The 15,585-nt window shown below is 32.8% G+C and overlaps 2 protein-coding genes across 4 annotated transcripts; one reads left to right on the top strand and one right to left on the bottom strand.

Annotated features, from left to right (window-relative positions):
* Nucleotides 1–1,063: 1,063 nt before the first annotated feature.
* LOC7469325 (glucose-6-phosphate 1-dehydrogenase 1, chloroplastic) lies at nt 1,064–5,651 on the top strand. 3 transcript variants are annotated; one of them, XR_002977500.2, is made up of 11 exons: nt 1,065–1,476; nt 2,019–2,212; nt 2,363–2,457; nt 2,530–2,644; nt 3,444–3,649; nt 3,726–3,875; nt 3,981–4,101; nt 4,186–4,415; nt 4,506–4,706; nt 4,867–5,287; nt 5,373–5,651. XR_002977500.2 is itself a non-coding variant. In XM_024584266.2 (10 exons), exons 1-10 carry the CDS (start codon nt 1,257–1,259, stop codon nt 5,117–5,119), a joined length of 1,779 nt encoding a protein of 592 aa, XP_024440034.1. In that variant the 5' UTR covers nt 1,064–1,256; the 3' UTR covers nt 5,120–5,651. The 3 variants fall into 3 exon arrangements, 2 of the variants coding, with proteins under 2 accessions (XP_024440034.1, XP_006375568.1); XM_024584266.2 differs by having other exon boundaries at nt 1,064–1,476; nt 2,025–2,212; nt 4,867–5,651; XM_006375506.3 differs by having other exon boundaries at nt 4,867–5,651.
* A 5,205-nt stretch (nt 5,652–10,856) lies between these two features.
* LOC7469323 (omega-hydroxypalmitate O-feruloyl transferase) lies at nt 10,857–15,151 on the bottom strand. The gene is made up of 3 exons (XM_024584979.2): nt 15,136–15,151; nt 12,179–12,651; nt 10,857–12,095 (listed from the first exon to the last, which is right to left on the bottom strand). Exons 2-3 carry the CDS (start codon nt 12,632–12,634, stop codon nt 11,229–11,231), a joined length of 1,323 nt encoding a protein of 440 aa, XP_024440747.2. The 5' UTR covers nt 12,635–12,651; nt 15,136–15,151; the 3' UTR covers nt 10,857–11,228.
* Nucleotides 15,152–15,585: the final 434 nt, after the last annotated feature.

The raw sequence follows: 15,585 nt of genomic DNA, 5'->3' as shown, positions 1-15,585 counted from the left end.
TATGGTGGATCTACGTTATTAATCTTAGGGAGAACATTCAATCAAATCAAACATAGACTGCGGACAATTATATTTTCTTGATTAATCAACTTGTCTAGTTCTTAAGGTTGCCATTGAATTGAATTACTAGTGCGGACACTGTGGTTGTTTGATGGTTAGGATTAGTTATACAATGGATCCGTTAAGTAACCAATGTTAAGAAGAGATAAATATTCAGAATATAAATTGATGTCTCGTTTCCATGATCAGTTTTGATTTCTGTAGGTGGATGTTTACTTGTGACCAATGTTTGTTCTCTTGATAATTTTCTGATTTTATTTAATTTCGCTTGATAGTTTTATGTTTTTTTTTTGCTTTAGCCTAAATAACGTCCAAACCCCCCCAAATTGCATATCACTAGCATAAAAATCTAACTTGAACCTTCCTCGTGGGATCAACCCCTTGCTTACTCTATACTATCTTGTGTGTTGTGTTTTAAATTAGGATAATAAATTTGTACGACCGCAACATCGTAACATTAAAAAAAAACAACCTCTATTATTATTTGAATACAAATTTACTATTTGTTAAAGAGGAGAGAGAAATATGATTATTATTTTTTTACTTCACCAAACCTTAACATGGATTTATATTTTTTTTTTGTTTATTTCACAACACCTCCTTTTTACCATTCATAAACGACATTGAGAAATAATTAGGAGAAAATTATAGATATATCTTCAAACTATTTGGATATTATTAAAAAAAAAATCAAATTATTTTTATATCAATTTTACTCTTAAACTATTTTGGTTTCTTATTAAGAACTTCCGTTAGAATTACTTGATAAAAAAATATATTAAGTTCCTTATTTTATTAAAAGAAAACATATTTTAGATGAAAAGCTTTAAAAATTGATGGAAGTTCTTAATTGAGATAATTTAGTGTAAAATTGGTATAAGAAATTCTTTGAGGATAAAATTGAAACTACCGATATAGTTCGAGATCATTTTTAAAGTTTGCCCAATAATTATTAATTTAGAAACATACGTCGTCAAAGGAGATAATTAAAGAAAAGAAAAGAAAATCCTGGACCTCATATCCAGGATCAACGAATCAAAAAAGTAGTTGCAACTCATGGCCTCTTCAACAACCCAAGAGATGATTTATACGCAAAAGAGAAAATGGATATACTCAGACGGATACCAAATATAATTCCCATTATTGTTTGCTTAAGCTAAACTTCATTTTGCTTGAAGGACCCAATCAAAACTTGAATGGCAACACATTTTAGTCCTTGTTCATCTTCTTCAACAAACTTCTTACCATCCTCTTGTTTCAAGAATGAGACAACAGTATTGTTTAGTAGATTTGCTGTTACTGTGCCAAGAAAATCCACCTGGGTAACTCAGAATCATTCAAGAATCCAAGGTAGAAAGCATTTCCATATCAAATCCTCAAATGGGCATCCTCTGAATGCTGTCTCCTTGCAGGATGGTCAGTTGTTGATCCCCACTGCTTAATGTAGCTGTCTTTGATTCTCCTATCTTATTGTTTGCTTGTTAGTTACATTTTGTTTGAAGTAGCAAGAGTTAGGATGCTATTTCCCACCTTAAATTCACTTTGAAATGAGAGTAGTTTTTAGCTATGACTGACTTTAATGATCTTGCTAGTTGTAGGAGTAATGAGCTTGTCTGAAGAATTTCTTTCGACTGTGCGCGAAGAACTTCTCATGTGCAAGAGTTTGAAAAGACTGATTGTGAAAAACTAGGGTCAAAATAAACTACACATTGTCTAAGTAACTAGTTTACTGTCAACATGAAAAAATTAAAGAGCTTTTGACATTGAGAAACTTGATTAACCTAATCTAATCATGCGCATTGCAAAGTATATGGTTCCTATCTTATTGTAGCTAATAGGTCATATAGTTATGACCTTCCAAAAAGTTGTGCATGTTGATTATACGTCAAATGTCTACATTTCCCTTCTGTTCTCTGTTCAGTCATTCATTCTGATGCTTAGGAGAGATTTTGGAATAGGTTTAGATGGAAGTCCTACAGCCAAAGAACATGACAAGTCTCAAGGGAAAGAGAAGCCGGCCATTCCAATCTCAGAAGCAGAGAAAGAAGAGTCTACTCTCAGCATTACTGTTGTTGGAGCTTCAGGGGACCTTGCAAAGAAGAAGATTTTTCCTGCACTTTTTGCTCTTTTTTATGAAGATTGGCTTCCCGAGGTTCTATTTTCATTTCGTTATTAGGTTTCACGTTTTGCTTTGATTATAACTCTTTTTTTCAGATTAGAACTCTCTCTTCTTCTTTTTTCCAATGGCAGAATGGTGGTCGGCAATTTCTAATCTATCTTTCACTTAATTTTTCTTATGAAGAACTTTACAGTATTTGGTTATGCTCGTACAAAACTGACTGATGAGGAGCTCAGGAATATGATTAGCGGAACATTGACTTGCAGAATTGACCAGAGGTTTTCTACCTTGCCAGACCTTAGTTTTCTAATTCTTTTCGATTTAATGTTAACACCTAGGAGCACTTGCAGGGAAAATTGTGAAGACAAAATGGATCAGTTCTTGAAAAGATGCTTTTACCATGCGGGTCAGTATGACTCAGAGGGAGATTTCTCAGAATTGAACAGCAAGCTGAAAGAGAAAGAGGTTATTTGCCTTTTTTGCGGGATCTCAATTGATAGTGTCTTGTATGGTTCATATCACCTGTTGCATTACGCACAGAAAGTGTTTCTGGACATCACACCAGCGATAGGATTCAATTAGGGGATTTAGAATGATGTCATGAGCTTTGATACTAGATTGAATGATCTCAGCAATGGGGATTGAGACACGTGACAGCAAAATCATCATATATTTACTAGTACAAAATGCTGCACAAACTATTACGTAGTCTATTTAGTTATTTTGGTTGGTGATTTGATCTCAGTATCATGTATATAAAATCCTGCTGCAGCATATGACAATTGCAAGGAGGTGACCAATTCTCATTACAACCCTCACACTGGGAACCCATCATATCTCAAGAACTCCCAGCTGCTAATTGAGAAGGTGTTGCATATGTACAGTTGTGGAACAAGAAATGAAAATCGACTTCATTTCAACCTACTAGTAGGATAACAATTACCTGAAGTTTCATGTCCGCTCAAACTAAAGCAGGATGATTGTTGCATGGACTTTTAAATTGGCTGGAATTAGAATAGAAGTCTCCAATACAATTTAAGGATCCAAATTAGTATTATTTCTGATTTGATGGGAACCCCTTGGAATTGTATTTTTGACAGACTTGTTCTTTGTTGAATTTTCAGTTTTATATATATATATATATATATATATATAAAAAAAAAAAATAACAGTGGGCACGACTGTTGATTTAACATGATGTTTGGCATGTTAGATAGTTGATTATTAAGTACCTATTTTTTGAAAAATGAAATGCTCTTTTCAGGCTGGGAAAGTATCAAATAGGCTGTTTTACTTGTCAATCCCTCCAAACATATTTGTGGATGTGGTAAGAAGTGCCAGCCTTAGAGCTTCTTCATTGAATGGGTGGACAAGGGTCATTGTTGAGAAGCCATTCGGCCGTGACTCAGAGTCATCTGGCGAGTTAACCAGATGTTTGAAGCAGTATCTAACTGAAGATCAAATATTCAGGTTCATTAATTGCTTTTGAAATAGAAATATCCATAATATTGGAGAGATAAGTCTGCTTATGTTTTAAGTTTGGCAGGATTGATCATTACTTGGGAAAGGAGCTTGTTGAGAATCTGTCAGTGCTTCGTTTCTCAAATCTTGTTTTTGAGCCCTTATGGTCAAGGGACTACATCCGCAACGTGCAATTGATATTTTCTGAAGATTTTGGTACAGAAGGTCGTGGAGGGTGAGAGACATATGCTACCTGATGCGATCATGATTGCACTATCTTTTTTAATATTGTTCTTTCAAGAATGGAATTTTTCTTAACTATATTCTTTCTTGTGATCAGCTATTTTGATAACTATGGCATCATACGAGACATAATGCAAAATCATCTTCTGCAAATACTAGCACTATTTGCCATGGAAACGCCTGTTAGCTTGGATGCCGAGGACGTTAGGAATGAGAAGGTACTCAGAGTTGAGAGATCTTTCTTGTGCAATTATTACGAGTTGATTGTGATCTACTAACTGAATAAGCATGGCCTTATTCAGGTAAAAGTTTTAAGGTCAATGAAACCACTGCAACTTGAAGATGTAATTGTTGGCCAATACAAGGGCCACAGCAAGAGTGGTAGATCGTACCCTGCTTACACAGATGATCCAACTGTGCCGAAGGATAGCCGTACTCCAACATTTGCAGCTGCAGCCCTTTTCATCAATAATGCCAGATGGGATGGAGTTCCTTTTCTGATGAAAGCAGGCAAAGCTCTTCATACCAGGCGGTAGTAAAAATATTCTTGCCCTCACCACTTGTCCCCTCCCCTCTCTCTCTCTCTCCAAATATTCTAACAATATGTCCTATGACATTCCAGAGCAGAGGTCCGAGTGCAGTTCAGACATGTCCCAGGTAACTTGTACAAGCGGAACTTTGGAACTGATTTAGATAAGGCTACAAACGAGCTAGTGCTACGTGTACAACCTGATGAAGCTATATATCTGAAGATAAACAACAAAGTTCCTGGTCTTGGAATGAGATTAGATCGCAGTGATCTTAATTTGCTTTACAGTGCAAGGTACATTGTTTGCGTTCCTTGATTAGAAATAGTACCAAAACTCAACCACTTACAAATGTGATTAAAAATAAAAACATGTTAAGATCAAGAAAATAATTGAAAGTGACATCTTAGAATACCTTATCAGTGAGATTATTAAGGCTTATGTTTCAATTCGAAGGTATCCAAGAGAAATACCAGATGCATATGAGAGGCTACTTTTAGATGCCATAGCAGGAGAGAGAAGGTTGTTTATCAGAAGTGATGAGCTTGATGCTGCTTGGGCACTATTCACACCAATGTTGAAGGAGCTGGAACTGAAGAAAATAGTTCCAGAGCTGTACCCCCATGGCAGCAGAGGTCCAGTTGGAGCACATTATCTTGCTGCGAAATACAATGTTCGATGGGGAGATCTCAGTAGTGATGACTCATGAGTAGCCAAGAGCTCTATTTGATGATTTTGCATGCTCATGGCAGGTTTACTGAGCCTCTGGAAGTTTTTTCTTTTAAATACATGGTATGCTAAAGTAACAGGTGAGCTTCTGTGAATTCATCGACAATGAAAAGAGAGCATTTTGAGCAACAGAACAATTAAAATTCAGGTCATAAGCTTTTATCAATCTACGTGACTGTAAAATATCCAAGTGAGTTGAAAGATGGTTTGAAGCTGTCTTTGCCTGATGCTAGGTTGCTAGCCTAGCCAGCCAGATGCACAGATTGCAGAGCTGAACAGGAAGGGGAAAAAATTCGATGCCAGACCTCGCATTCGGGGCGGCGTTCCAGTCTTTTTCTGGAACATTACTCTCTATGCTGCAGATAAATTGCTTGGTGAAGGAGGATACTCTTGTGCTAAAAGCTTTATTCATTTCTCATGATGGTCGAATAGAACTGCAGAAATTTTATAGTCCCCTCCTATATTGTTATCCGTACATCAACTATGAATGACAAATTTGAAGTTCTCATGAATGCGAAGGAAATTTGTAGACATAACATAATGGATGTAGGAAATGTCCAGGATTTCATCTCATAAATTGATGATGAACTCGCTCTGGCAACTTGCGACTAAACTTGCGTCAAGCTCTTGGAAGACCTTCATGGCATTGCAGAGAGGCTCCTTTGGTAGAATTCGTGGATAAGCCCTAATTTCACTCAGTTTAGCCCTCCATTACTGGCATTTCCAAAACCAATTTGATTCCATCTTTCTCCTTTCCGTCAGGAAGACACAAGGCAGCCTGTACGAACTATATTGCTTCTCCCCGTCCGAAGTCTACATTCTCAATAGAAAGTCTTGTCTATTTATCTAAAATATATATTGAATGGGTATGAGATATAGTTTACATTGAATTGCTATAATAAAATTATATTTTTATCGTTTGGTGGAAAAATAAAAAAAGAGAGCCTTGAGAGCGGGGATGCTTTGATTTTCTTCAGTGGCTCGTTTACCATTAAAAGATTAAAAGATTGTTGCTAGTTTTTTTTTAGTTTTTTTTTTGTAAAATAAAAATATGCTTTTATCCTCAAGGTCAATAAAATTTGGAGTTGTTGACCAAGGCTTTTTTCAACTTTTTCAAAGGCTTTTAAACAATAAAAATACTTCTTTACCCAAAGATCAAAAAAATATTGGGTTACTAGCTAAGGGTTTTTTTGGTTTTTCCATTCTTCGTATATAGTTAAAATACATTATTGGCCTTAGAAAGGGTAAACAAAAATAAGGTTTGCATTCCGGGATACTTTTCTACAATCACACCAGTTTTTTTAAAAAATTATTAGTGTTACGGGGATGTTTTGGTATTTTTCACGTTTTCTTTTTAATTTTTTATTCAGGGAAGCTGCTGGCACATCCTCATTGCGCGTTAGCGAGTGTTTGGCGTCCGCACCACTTGGACAGCGCGTGCGACACCACTTGGTGCCTAAACATGACCTTCCGCCGTGTTTTTAGAAGCGTCACTGTGTCTTCTTTCTTATAATGTGGCATGTGATGGAGTATGGTGGTCAGATAGTCATCGCTGGTCATTTTTTTCCTTCATTCCTCTCTCCTGAAAGATAAAGTGCACGATTGTCCTTTTTATTTTTATTTTTTCAATTTTAGTCCTCATTTTTTTGATTTATTATTTCGTTCTTATTTCTTTTATAAAAGTTTTGTTTGTTTTCAATTTAGTCATTCAATTACAATTTCTCATATATATTTTTTTTCATTTCAGTCCTTATTCTTTTGATTTTTAATTTATTTCCTTGGCCCTTCTGTTAAAATTTTATTGGTTTTCAATTTTATCCTTCAATCAAAGTTCTTTGTTTTTGCTTTTTCAATTATCAGTCCTTATTTTTTTGATTTCTTATTTCATTCTTATTCTTTTTATAAACGTTTTGTTTATTTTCAATTTAATTCTTCAATTACAATTTCTCATATGTTTTTTTTTTTATTTTGGTCCTTTTCTTTTGATTATTTATTTATTTCCTTGGTCTTTTTGTTAAAGTTTTATTGACTTTCAATCAAAATTTAAGTTGTTTTAATTTTTTCAATTTGACTCTCATTCTTTTGATTTATTTTTTCTTTTGTTAAACCTATTTTTCAATTCAACTTGACCCTCAAACTGAAAATTTTTGTTTGCCCCCTAATTATTTTTTTATTTTCACCCTCATTCTTTTAATTAATATTTTTTCTTAGATCCTTTTGTGTAATTGATTTTTTTTCTGGTTTCCGCTTTTGATGTTTGATTTATTGGGAATTCAGCTTCAAAATTATTATTTTTGTAGCACTTCCGATCTGATGACCCGAGTCACAACTTTGAAAAGTTAATGTTGTTCAAGGTCTTCTTTTTTTTTTTTTGCTTATTTTCTTTTATGATCTTATCATTCTGCATTAGTTTTTTTTTAATATTGATTTTGTGATTATGTTCTATTTCTTTTTTATGGATTTATCCTAATATCATGACCTAGGTCATGGGTTTTGCATACTATTTTTGGATAGAACTTTTTTTAAAATTGTCTTGTTTATGTTTGATTTTTGAAGATATTATTCTAATTCATATATGTTTTTTTTTTGTTTTATACAAATAAACTTTATTTTTTAAAATAGAAAATATTTATTTTTAAATAATATTTCTTGTATGTTCGCCCTAGCGTAATATTTTTTTCGAGTGTGAGTTTATTCAATCAATTTTATTTGTGTTTTTATTTTTATTATCTTTTATTGATTTAAATAAATAAGTTCAGTAAACACAATCGGGTAAATATCTCATTTTGTATGATTGAATATCTCGATCTACTTTCATCTCTTAATTTTTTCAATTTCTTTTTTGGTTATTGTTAATAATAATTTTTTTTACTTTCATAGATAATTATTGATTTATTTAATTAGATATTTACATTAGTTTTTTAATTTATACTTTAAATTTTTTATCTAAAAATACATATTAAAATAACTTGTATACCCAATTTTGTTTTTATAAAAATTATAATTCATGATATAGTGTGAGTTAAATAGTTAATAAATGAATGCAAAACGTGGAATATAAAGAAGGCGATGCTGTATTCGCTTCAAAATAGTCAATCCATGAACTGATGAAGTCCTCTCTGACTATTTGAATTGCATTTTGCACCTTCTCGACCGCAAAAGACAATAATGGGTTCTCAGTCAATTCTCCTGCAGTGCATAGGCAGTCAGTAGCACCCATTGCAGGGTGGTGGTGGCATACTTATTAAACCCTGTCCGGGAGTTGACCCGGTTAAGGGGCCGGGTCTCGAGTTTTATGGATCAACCCGGATCAATTCGGGTCGACCTGAAAATTTTTTTTAAAAAATTAAGTTTTAATATTTCATATGAAAAAATCCATGTAAATATAGGTTATACATATTGTAAATAATGAAATTTGAAAGAATATTTTAAGAAGTTTTTTATCCCACATTAAAAAGATACTATGTTAAGTTTTTAAGTTGAAGTATTTAAACAAAAAAAGTTTTTTATCCCACATTGAAAAAACATAACTTTTTTCTTGGGAATATAAAGTATATATACTAATAAGTTTCAAATCTCATATTGAAAAAACATTTCTTTAATGGAAGCATAGAGTATATATATGAAAGGGCTTCAAATCTCACATTGAGAAGATATTATGTTATCCTTTTAAGTTGAAGTATTTAAACCAAAAGTTTTTTTTATCCCACATTGAAAAAATATGATTTTTTTCTTGGGAACATAGAGTATATATACTAATGGGTTTCAAATCTCACATTTGAAAAAAAAAAAAAAAAGGGGTCTCGTCCGGGTTTGCCCGGGTCACCCGGGACATAGGTCGCCCGGGTTTGGCCGGGCTATTACCACAACCAGTCTTTTATTAAACTCAGACCAGTCTAGTCACCGGGTCCCGGGTCGACCCGCCGGGCCGAGCCAGGTTTAATAACACTGGTTGGTAGAGTATTAATTATTTTTTAAAGTATTTTTTATTTAAAAGTATATTAAAATAATAGTTTTTTTGTGTTTTACAATTTTTTTTATATTAATACATCAAAACAATTTAAAAATATTAAAAAAATTATATAAAAAAAATTAATTTATTTTAAAAACACTTTAAAATACAAAAACAAGTGTAAGGGAAAAGTTTTCTTGGCTGAGTGGCTAGTACCATAGTTTTGAAACCCGACCCAGCGGGTTAATCCGAGACCCGGCTGACCCGAGACTGGAACCGGGCAGGTTTAAAAAATATTGAGGAAGTCACAACCCCAGGTGACCTAGAAAAACCCGGTCAAAAACCTAGTTGTAACCCATTGACTATTTTTTGTTTTTTTATCAAAACAATATCGTTTTGATTTATAAAAAAATAAGATTGACCCGGGCAAAACTCTTGACCCGGGCCTTGGGCCGAGTCGACCACCGGACCGGGTTTCAGAACTCTGGCTAGTACGTGTTCCTAAGGTTTGCCACCAAGTTTCGAACCTGGATTTGTTCATTTTTTGGCGAACTTTATTTTTATCTTTTATCTTTTATCTTTTTATGTTTGTTTCAAGTTTTTCTGTTTGTTTCAAGTTTTTTTTTTGGTAAACTTTGTTCTATTTTTTTTCCTACTGATTATTTTATCGTTTTAACTTCTTTTTTTCTTTTTCTTTTTGTTATCATATAATTTTAAAAAATAAAGTTATTAAACCAGTTGATTTCATGGCATAAATCACGAGTTTTGCAATTTAAACTGCATAACCTTGGTTGATTCAATATTCTGGTCTCAATAATTATTTTTTAAAAATGTCACCTAGAATAGTGAAGCTCCTGCCCTTTTCTTTTTTAATTCTCAAACTTTTTTTTCCTTTCAATTGCATCATTTTACGCTTTGATTATATGAAATTAAGCTCTAAATTAAAACGAGGAGAAAATACATGGCTTACCCAAAATTTTTGAAAATTTTTATTGTGACCCAAAAGTTTATTTTGTTCCTTTTTCAATTCCTATGTTAGAGAGATGAGAGAGAAAGTTGTTGAAAATCCGTAAAAGAGAGAGAAAATGATTGATTGTCGCAATGCTTACAACAAAAATAGATGAGGTCTATTTAACAAGAGGAGTGTGATGGTGGTGGCTTTTTTTAAGGCCCTCATACGTTTGGCCACTCAGGTCCGCGTGCGTAGCTTGACTTGTTTTTGTATAAAAAACTTAAGCATTGAGTGTTTGAAGATTTTTTTATTGTTTTTTTAAATTTTATTTTTTTAATATTAGGTTAATTTTGAATTGGTCTTTATTTTTTTATCATATAATTAAAATTAAAAAAAATATTATTGAGCTCATTTGAATCCGTAACCCAAGTCCCCGAGAGTTCACCTTTATTAATCGGAATCGATCCAATATATCATCATCTTGATGTTAAAAAAAAACGATATGAGCTTCAAATATTTTTTTAAAAGTCAAACCCCTTTTTTAACATTTGCCCAAATTGCCTCTAAACCCGTGTGTTTTGTCTTTGTTTTTTATGTTATTTTTTTATTTTTTAATTGGCAAGTCGACTGTGTCATATTAAGACAACCCTTACATAATTTATTTGTAAACCCAGACTTCACAAGGATTCGAGTTAGGAGTTTCAAGTTTGATTTGCTGACCGGGTTTAATAAAACATCAAAAAATTCTCGCAACTTCAATATTTTTTATAATTAATTTATTTTTTAATTTAACTAGCAGCATAGCACCGAAAATAAACTAGCAATAATAAAATACACGGGAATTATATATATTCAAATGCCATTTAAAAAAGTTACAACATACACAATCGTTACGAGTGTTTGTGTGGTTGTTGAATTAATAAATAAGCAATTTAATTGATAAAAACTAAATTGAAATACCAATTATAAAAATAAATAAATAAAAGATAATTGATATCTTTATCCCTCTAAAAAACACCCGAAAAAACACACAATCCGTCATTTTGGTTTAACCGGAGATTGCTACAATTAGCATAGCAATAATAGTAATATTTATTTCCGATAACAGGAAAGGATGAGGAAATTAGATCGAGTACCGATGATGGATAATCAATCAATCTATAATTAATTTTCCATCAGATTACGTTACAGAAGCATTAGCTCCTGGAAGGTGCTCATGGCAGTAACTGGCAAATCCAAAATCAAATTAATGCCCTTCTTTTCTTTTCCATCTGGTAGGAAAAAAGCTGAATTTTTAGGCAAGTTTGTGCAAGCAAACTGTGCTGGCTCTCCCCATCCAAAGTCTGAACACTCAATTGAAAGTCTTGTCCATGAAGAAACTTTAAAATAGGAGTGTAAAGGAAAGTCCTTTGCTCCCATCACTTCAAGGTAATCAATCCAAGACCTGACAAACTCCTCATTCACCATTTTTATTCCATTCTGCACTTCTTCCACTGCAAAAGATAGTGTGTTTTTAATCAATTCTCCTGCCCTCCCAGGGCAAGTGATTAAGACAATTCCGTTGCCAAAGTATCCTTTGGGAAGTGGTGGATTAAGCTTGGATCGAACGTCGACTACTAACAGAAGTGGAGTTGTTTGATCAGGATTCATCTGCAGTGCCTTGCAGCGAGCACGCCACACAAAAGCTGTGAGCGCTGTGAAGTTTGAGCAGCTTTTGATGGTTCCGTCCTCCATTGCCATGCTCTTCAGTATTGCAAGCTTGTTGGAATCAAACAGGAAGCATTTCGTCAGAATCTGCTCTCCTTGAAATGGATTTGATATGTTTGATACGTTACTGGTTTCTGCAGGAGCGTACTGGTCGAAATGAAAATCAATTTTAGGAGGTTGTCTAGACCTCAAAATTGATCTATCAAGAACTGGTTTAGTGGTTAACGGCATCCCTCTGGCTGTTTCAGACCATGATTTGATAAACTCCATTGCTGATAGCCCATCAGCTATTAAGTGGCTAATTGATAATCCCAAAGCAAAACCTCCACACCTGAACCTTGTAACCTGTAAAGGAAAACTTGGCAAGTATTTAACTACTACATTAATTCAGACAGACAAAACGTGAAAAAAAGAACAAAACAATGCACCTGTGCAGTCATTAGAGGGTTTTCCAGTATGTTCTCAGGATCTGGAGATCCATAGACAAGCTTCCCTGCTGTTTCAGAATGATCATCAATAATTACTTTAACGTCAACTTGATCCATGTTACAATTTGCTCTTGCTTCCACAAACAACACCCCTTCATTGGTACACTCCACATTATACTTCCCATCAGATCCTAATCTTAATCTCCCTGCGAGAGGGTAATAATGCACCAGAATCTTGGCCAGAGATTGTTTAAATGTGTCACTGAGGGTGTCACGACTGCCTCCCCATTTCTTTGCCTTGTAGAAGTACACTGTTTCCACGGAATGAGTGACCATGTGATCAAGATTGCATAAGAAAAAAAACCCACTATGAGTCCTTGTTTCAGGTTCTATTAGAACGGGTTCTGACTTCTTAACTGAAAGCTGGTCACCTCCATGTTTTCCCGTTCCTTCCATGGAAACACAAGCACAACCTGCAGGACACTTTATATGAAATTTAACCATAAACAACTGAAGAGATGAGAAATAATGGAGACAGAATGTATCATAAAAATGCTAAATACCACCTTTACACACAACTATGGTTATGATTCTTCTTTTTCTATTTTCTGATAGCTGATGTGTCTTTATTACCTTGCATGTATGGAATGACAAACTACACTCTGCATTTTATACGCCACTAATTCCAGTTCTTTCATCAGTCGAACAATTACTCAAAGTCGATATTGGTTATTTGAGCAGTTAGGTCTGCATTTAGTAGTTGACATTTATTTTATGATATTAAAAAATAGCTAATAAGAAAATTATTTTATGATATTAAAAAATAATGTTTTTTTATATATAAACATTAGAACTGAAATGAACAAAGGGAAAAAAAACATTAATCAATTATAAAAAATGAGTAGATTATAAATTAGTCTCTCTAGTTTTGAGAAAAAAAAAATAATTATGATTCTTTATTGTTTTAAAAGCTAATCATCCATTCTTTTGGCTATTGACTATGCTTGATTTGGTATTAATTTATTCCAAAAAAATGCCTTTTTTCTCACCAATCTTTCTAGAACTTATCATTTTCGGTTTGATTCGGTTTTTATCAAAAAAAATAATCAAACCAAAAATTTTAAAAAAAAAAACCGAAACCGATTCAAACTGACCGGTTTCGGTTAGGTTCGGTTTTTTAGGACAAAAACTGGTTCAAACCGGTTTGGCTCGGTTTTTCCGGTTTGACTCGGTTTTTTTCAGTTTTTTTCGGTTTGGGTTTGGTTCGATTTTTTCGGTTTTAGGCTTATAAACCCGAAACCGAACCGAACTGGTTGATTTTTTTAAGATTTTAATCGGTTTTTTCGGTTATTTTTTTCCAGTTTTCTCAGTTTTTCGGTTTTTTTGCTCACCCCTAAATCTTTCCATAATATCTATTAAGAGTTTTTTAATTAGTCCTCTTGTTTTAAAAACGAATTATTTATTTATCTTCATATATCTTATGCTCTTTTCTATTCTATTTTACATTTTTGTTTAAAATATATATATATATATATATAATAGAGATTATGACAAGATTAATGATTAAAAAATGACAATTTTTAGAATAAATTAATATTCAATTAATCATAATCAATAATCAAAAGACTAAATGATTAGTTTTTGAAACAAGAAGGAGTAATTAATTTATTTCTCAAAACTCGAGAGACTAATTTATAATTTACTTTTAAGAAAATTTTATTTTTGTTTTTTAAAAACCAAAGTCGTTGGAAATAGACACATAACTGAAGACCCAATATGAACCAAATTTGAATTAAAGCAACCAATCTAAGATTTATGAGTGTTTTTATGAGATTGTATATTTGCATGTCCGAATATTTTACAGATTTTACCTTATCTATTTAATTCTTAAACATAAATGCAATAGGTTCCACGTCACTTATTTGTATTTTTACATCTCATTAACGAGAGCGTCCTTGAATCTAGTTTTGTGCAAATAAATTTGGATATTTTATTATGTGAACGGGGTTTTTCAAAAAATTCATACAAGTTGTGTTGTCATTACAGGTAACATAATCTACGTGTTAAAAACCACTTCAATCTAATAACTTAAGCTATTAAAAGAGATTCTAAAATATAATTTATATTATTTTTTAATATTATATTTTTTATAAAAAAAATATTATGCTATCAGGAACAAGATAATCTATCTAGTGACCTTCACTTAATAGTTTTGGAACTCGAATTGGTCCGGTGGGTTAATTCAGAACCGGGCCGATTATTAATGACATGACACCATGATCATTAATCTCTCATCTCTCTTTACATATATCTATCTGAATTTCTTTTCAAGACCACTTTTTTTTTTAGAAAAAAGGTTTTGGAAAGGTAATATATGCTAAAAAAAAGTTTTTAGATAATGACACAATTATAGATTTAAAAAGAATTGAGTTGTTATGTTTCAAACAACACAGTCTACGTTATTATGCTGCTCTTAAAAACCCAGCCCCATTAAAATGTGCTATTTTGTGGAAAACAAATTGAATCTGTGCTCGTTTTTTTAAAATATTTAATGCTATTTTTTAAAAAACAGTCATTTAGTCTATGAAAGTTGCTGGAATTGCTCAAGCAATAATTTTGTAGGGACATGGAGGGATAAATTAGGCAATTAACATGTAAAATACAAATAAATTAACACAAAAACAAACAAAAATAATAATGAAATAACACAATTTTTTAATGTCGCGAGTGAGAACCGTGACATTTAATTAAATACCATAATAAAAAATTTAATTGATATTGTAATTCACAACTGTGATATCTATTTAAATTCAAAATTAATTAATCAATTAATTCATAAAAAAATTATAAAAATGTCAAAACTATTATTCTCGGATGAAATTTTTAAAATCTAAAAATATAATGGCCTGGGTAGAAATAATGGAGACAGAATGTATCATAAAAATGCTTAATGCCACCTTTACACACAACTATGGTTATTGGTTTTTTTTATTTTCTGATAGCTGACGTGTCTTTATTAACTTGCATGTATGGAATGACAAACTAAACTCTGCCAAGAGATTTGAGCCCAGTGGTAAAAGTTTGGGACGAAGAGGTTTGCTTTTTCTGTGGTCTTAGATTCGAGCTCTGTGGTTGTTTATATGATGGTCACTAGAGACTTACATGGTCGTTAACTTCAGGGCCCGTGGGATTAATCGAGGTGCGCGCAAGCTGGCCCGGACATCCACGTTAAACTAAAAAAAAAAACTTTGCCTTTCATATGCCACTAATTCCAGTTCTTTCATCAGTTGATCAATTACTCGAAGTCGATATTGGTTAATTGAGCAGTTAGGTCCCCATTTACTAGTTGACATTTAGGTTAGGTTTAAAATTTGGATTACCAGGCCCCAAGGGCCGGTGACATGCAC

Source organism: Populus trichocarpa, chromosome 14 (genome assembly GCF_000002775.5).
Source record: "Populus trichocarpa isolate Nisqually-1 chromosome 14, P.trichocarpa_v4.1, whole genome shotgun sequence".
Taxonomy (NCBI): domain Eukaryota; kingdom Viridiplantae; phylum Streptophyta; class Magnoliopsida; order Malpighiales; family Salicaceae; genus Populus; species Populus trichocarpa.
Note: the sequence above shows the minus strand (reverse complement) of the source record. Positions and strands in the feature narration are given on the sequence as shown.

What these genes read in the sequence shown, in the direction of transcription:
- LOC7469325 (XM_006375506.3), top strand. Translation starts at nt 1,257, where the DNA reads ATGGCAACACATTTTAGTCCTTGTTCATCTTCTTCAACAAACTTCTTA. An exon ending in ACTTGCAGAATTGACCAGAG is followed by an intron (nt 2,458 to 2,529) that starts GTTTTCTACCTT and finishes GAGCACTTGCAG; the next exon opens with GGAAAATTGTGAAGACAAAA. An exon ending in AATTTGCTTTACAGTGCAAG is followed by an intron (nt 4,707 to 4,866) that starts GTACATTGTTTG and finishes TTCAATTCGAAG; the next exon opens with GTATCCAAGAGAAATACCAG.
- LOC7469323 (XM_024584979.2), bottom strand. Translation starts at nt 12,634, where the DNA reads ATGGAAGGAACGGGAAAACATGGAGGTGACCAGCTTTCAGTTAAGAAG. An exon ending in ACCCTCTAATGACTGCACAG is followed by an intron (nt 12,096 to 12,178) that starts GTGCATTGTTTT and finishes TTTCCTTTACAG; the next exon opens with GTTACAAGGTTCAGGTGTGG.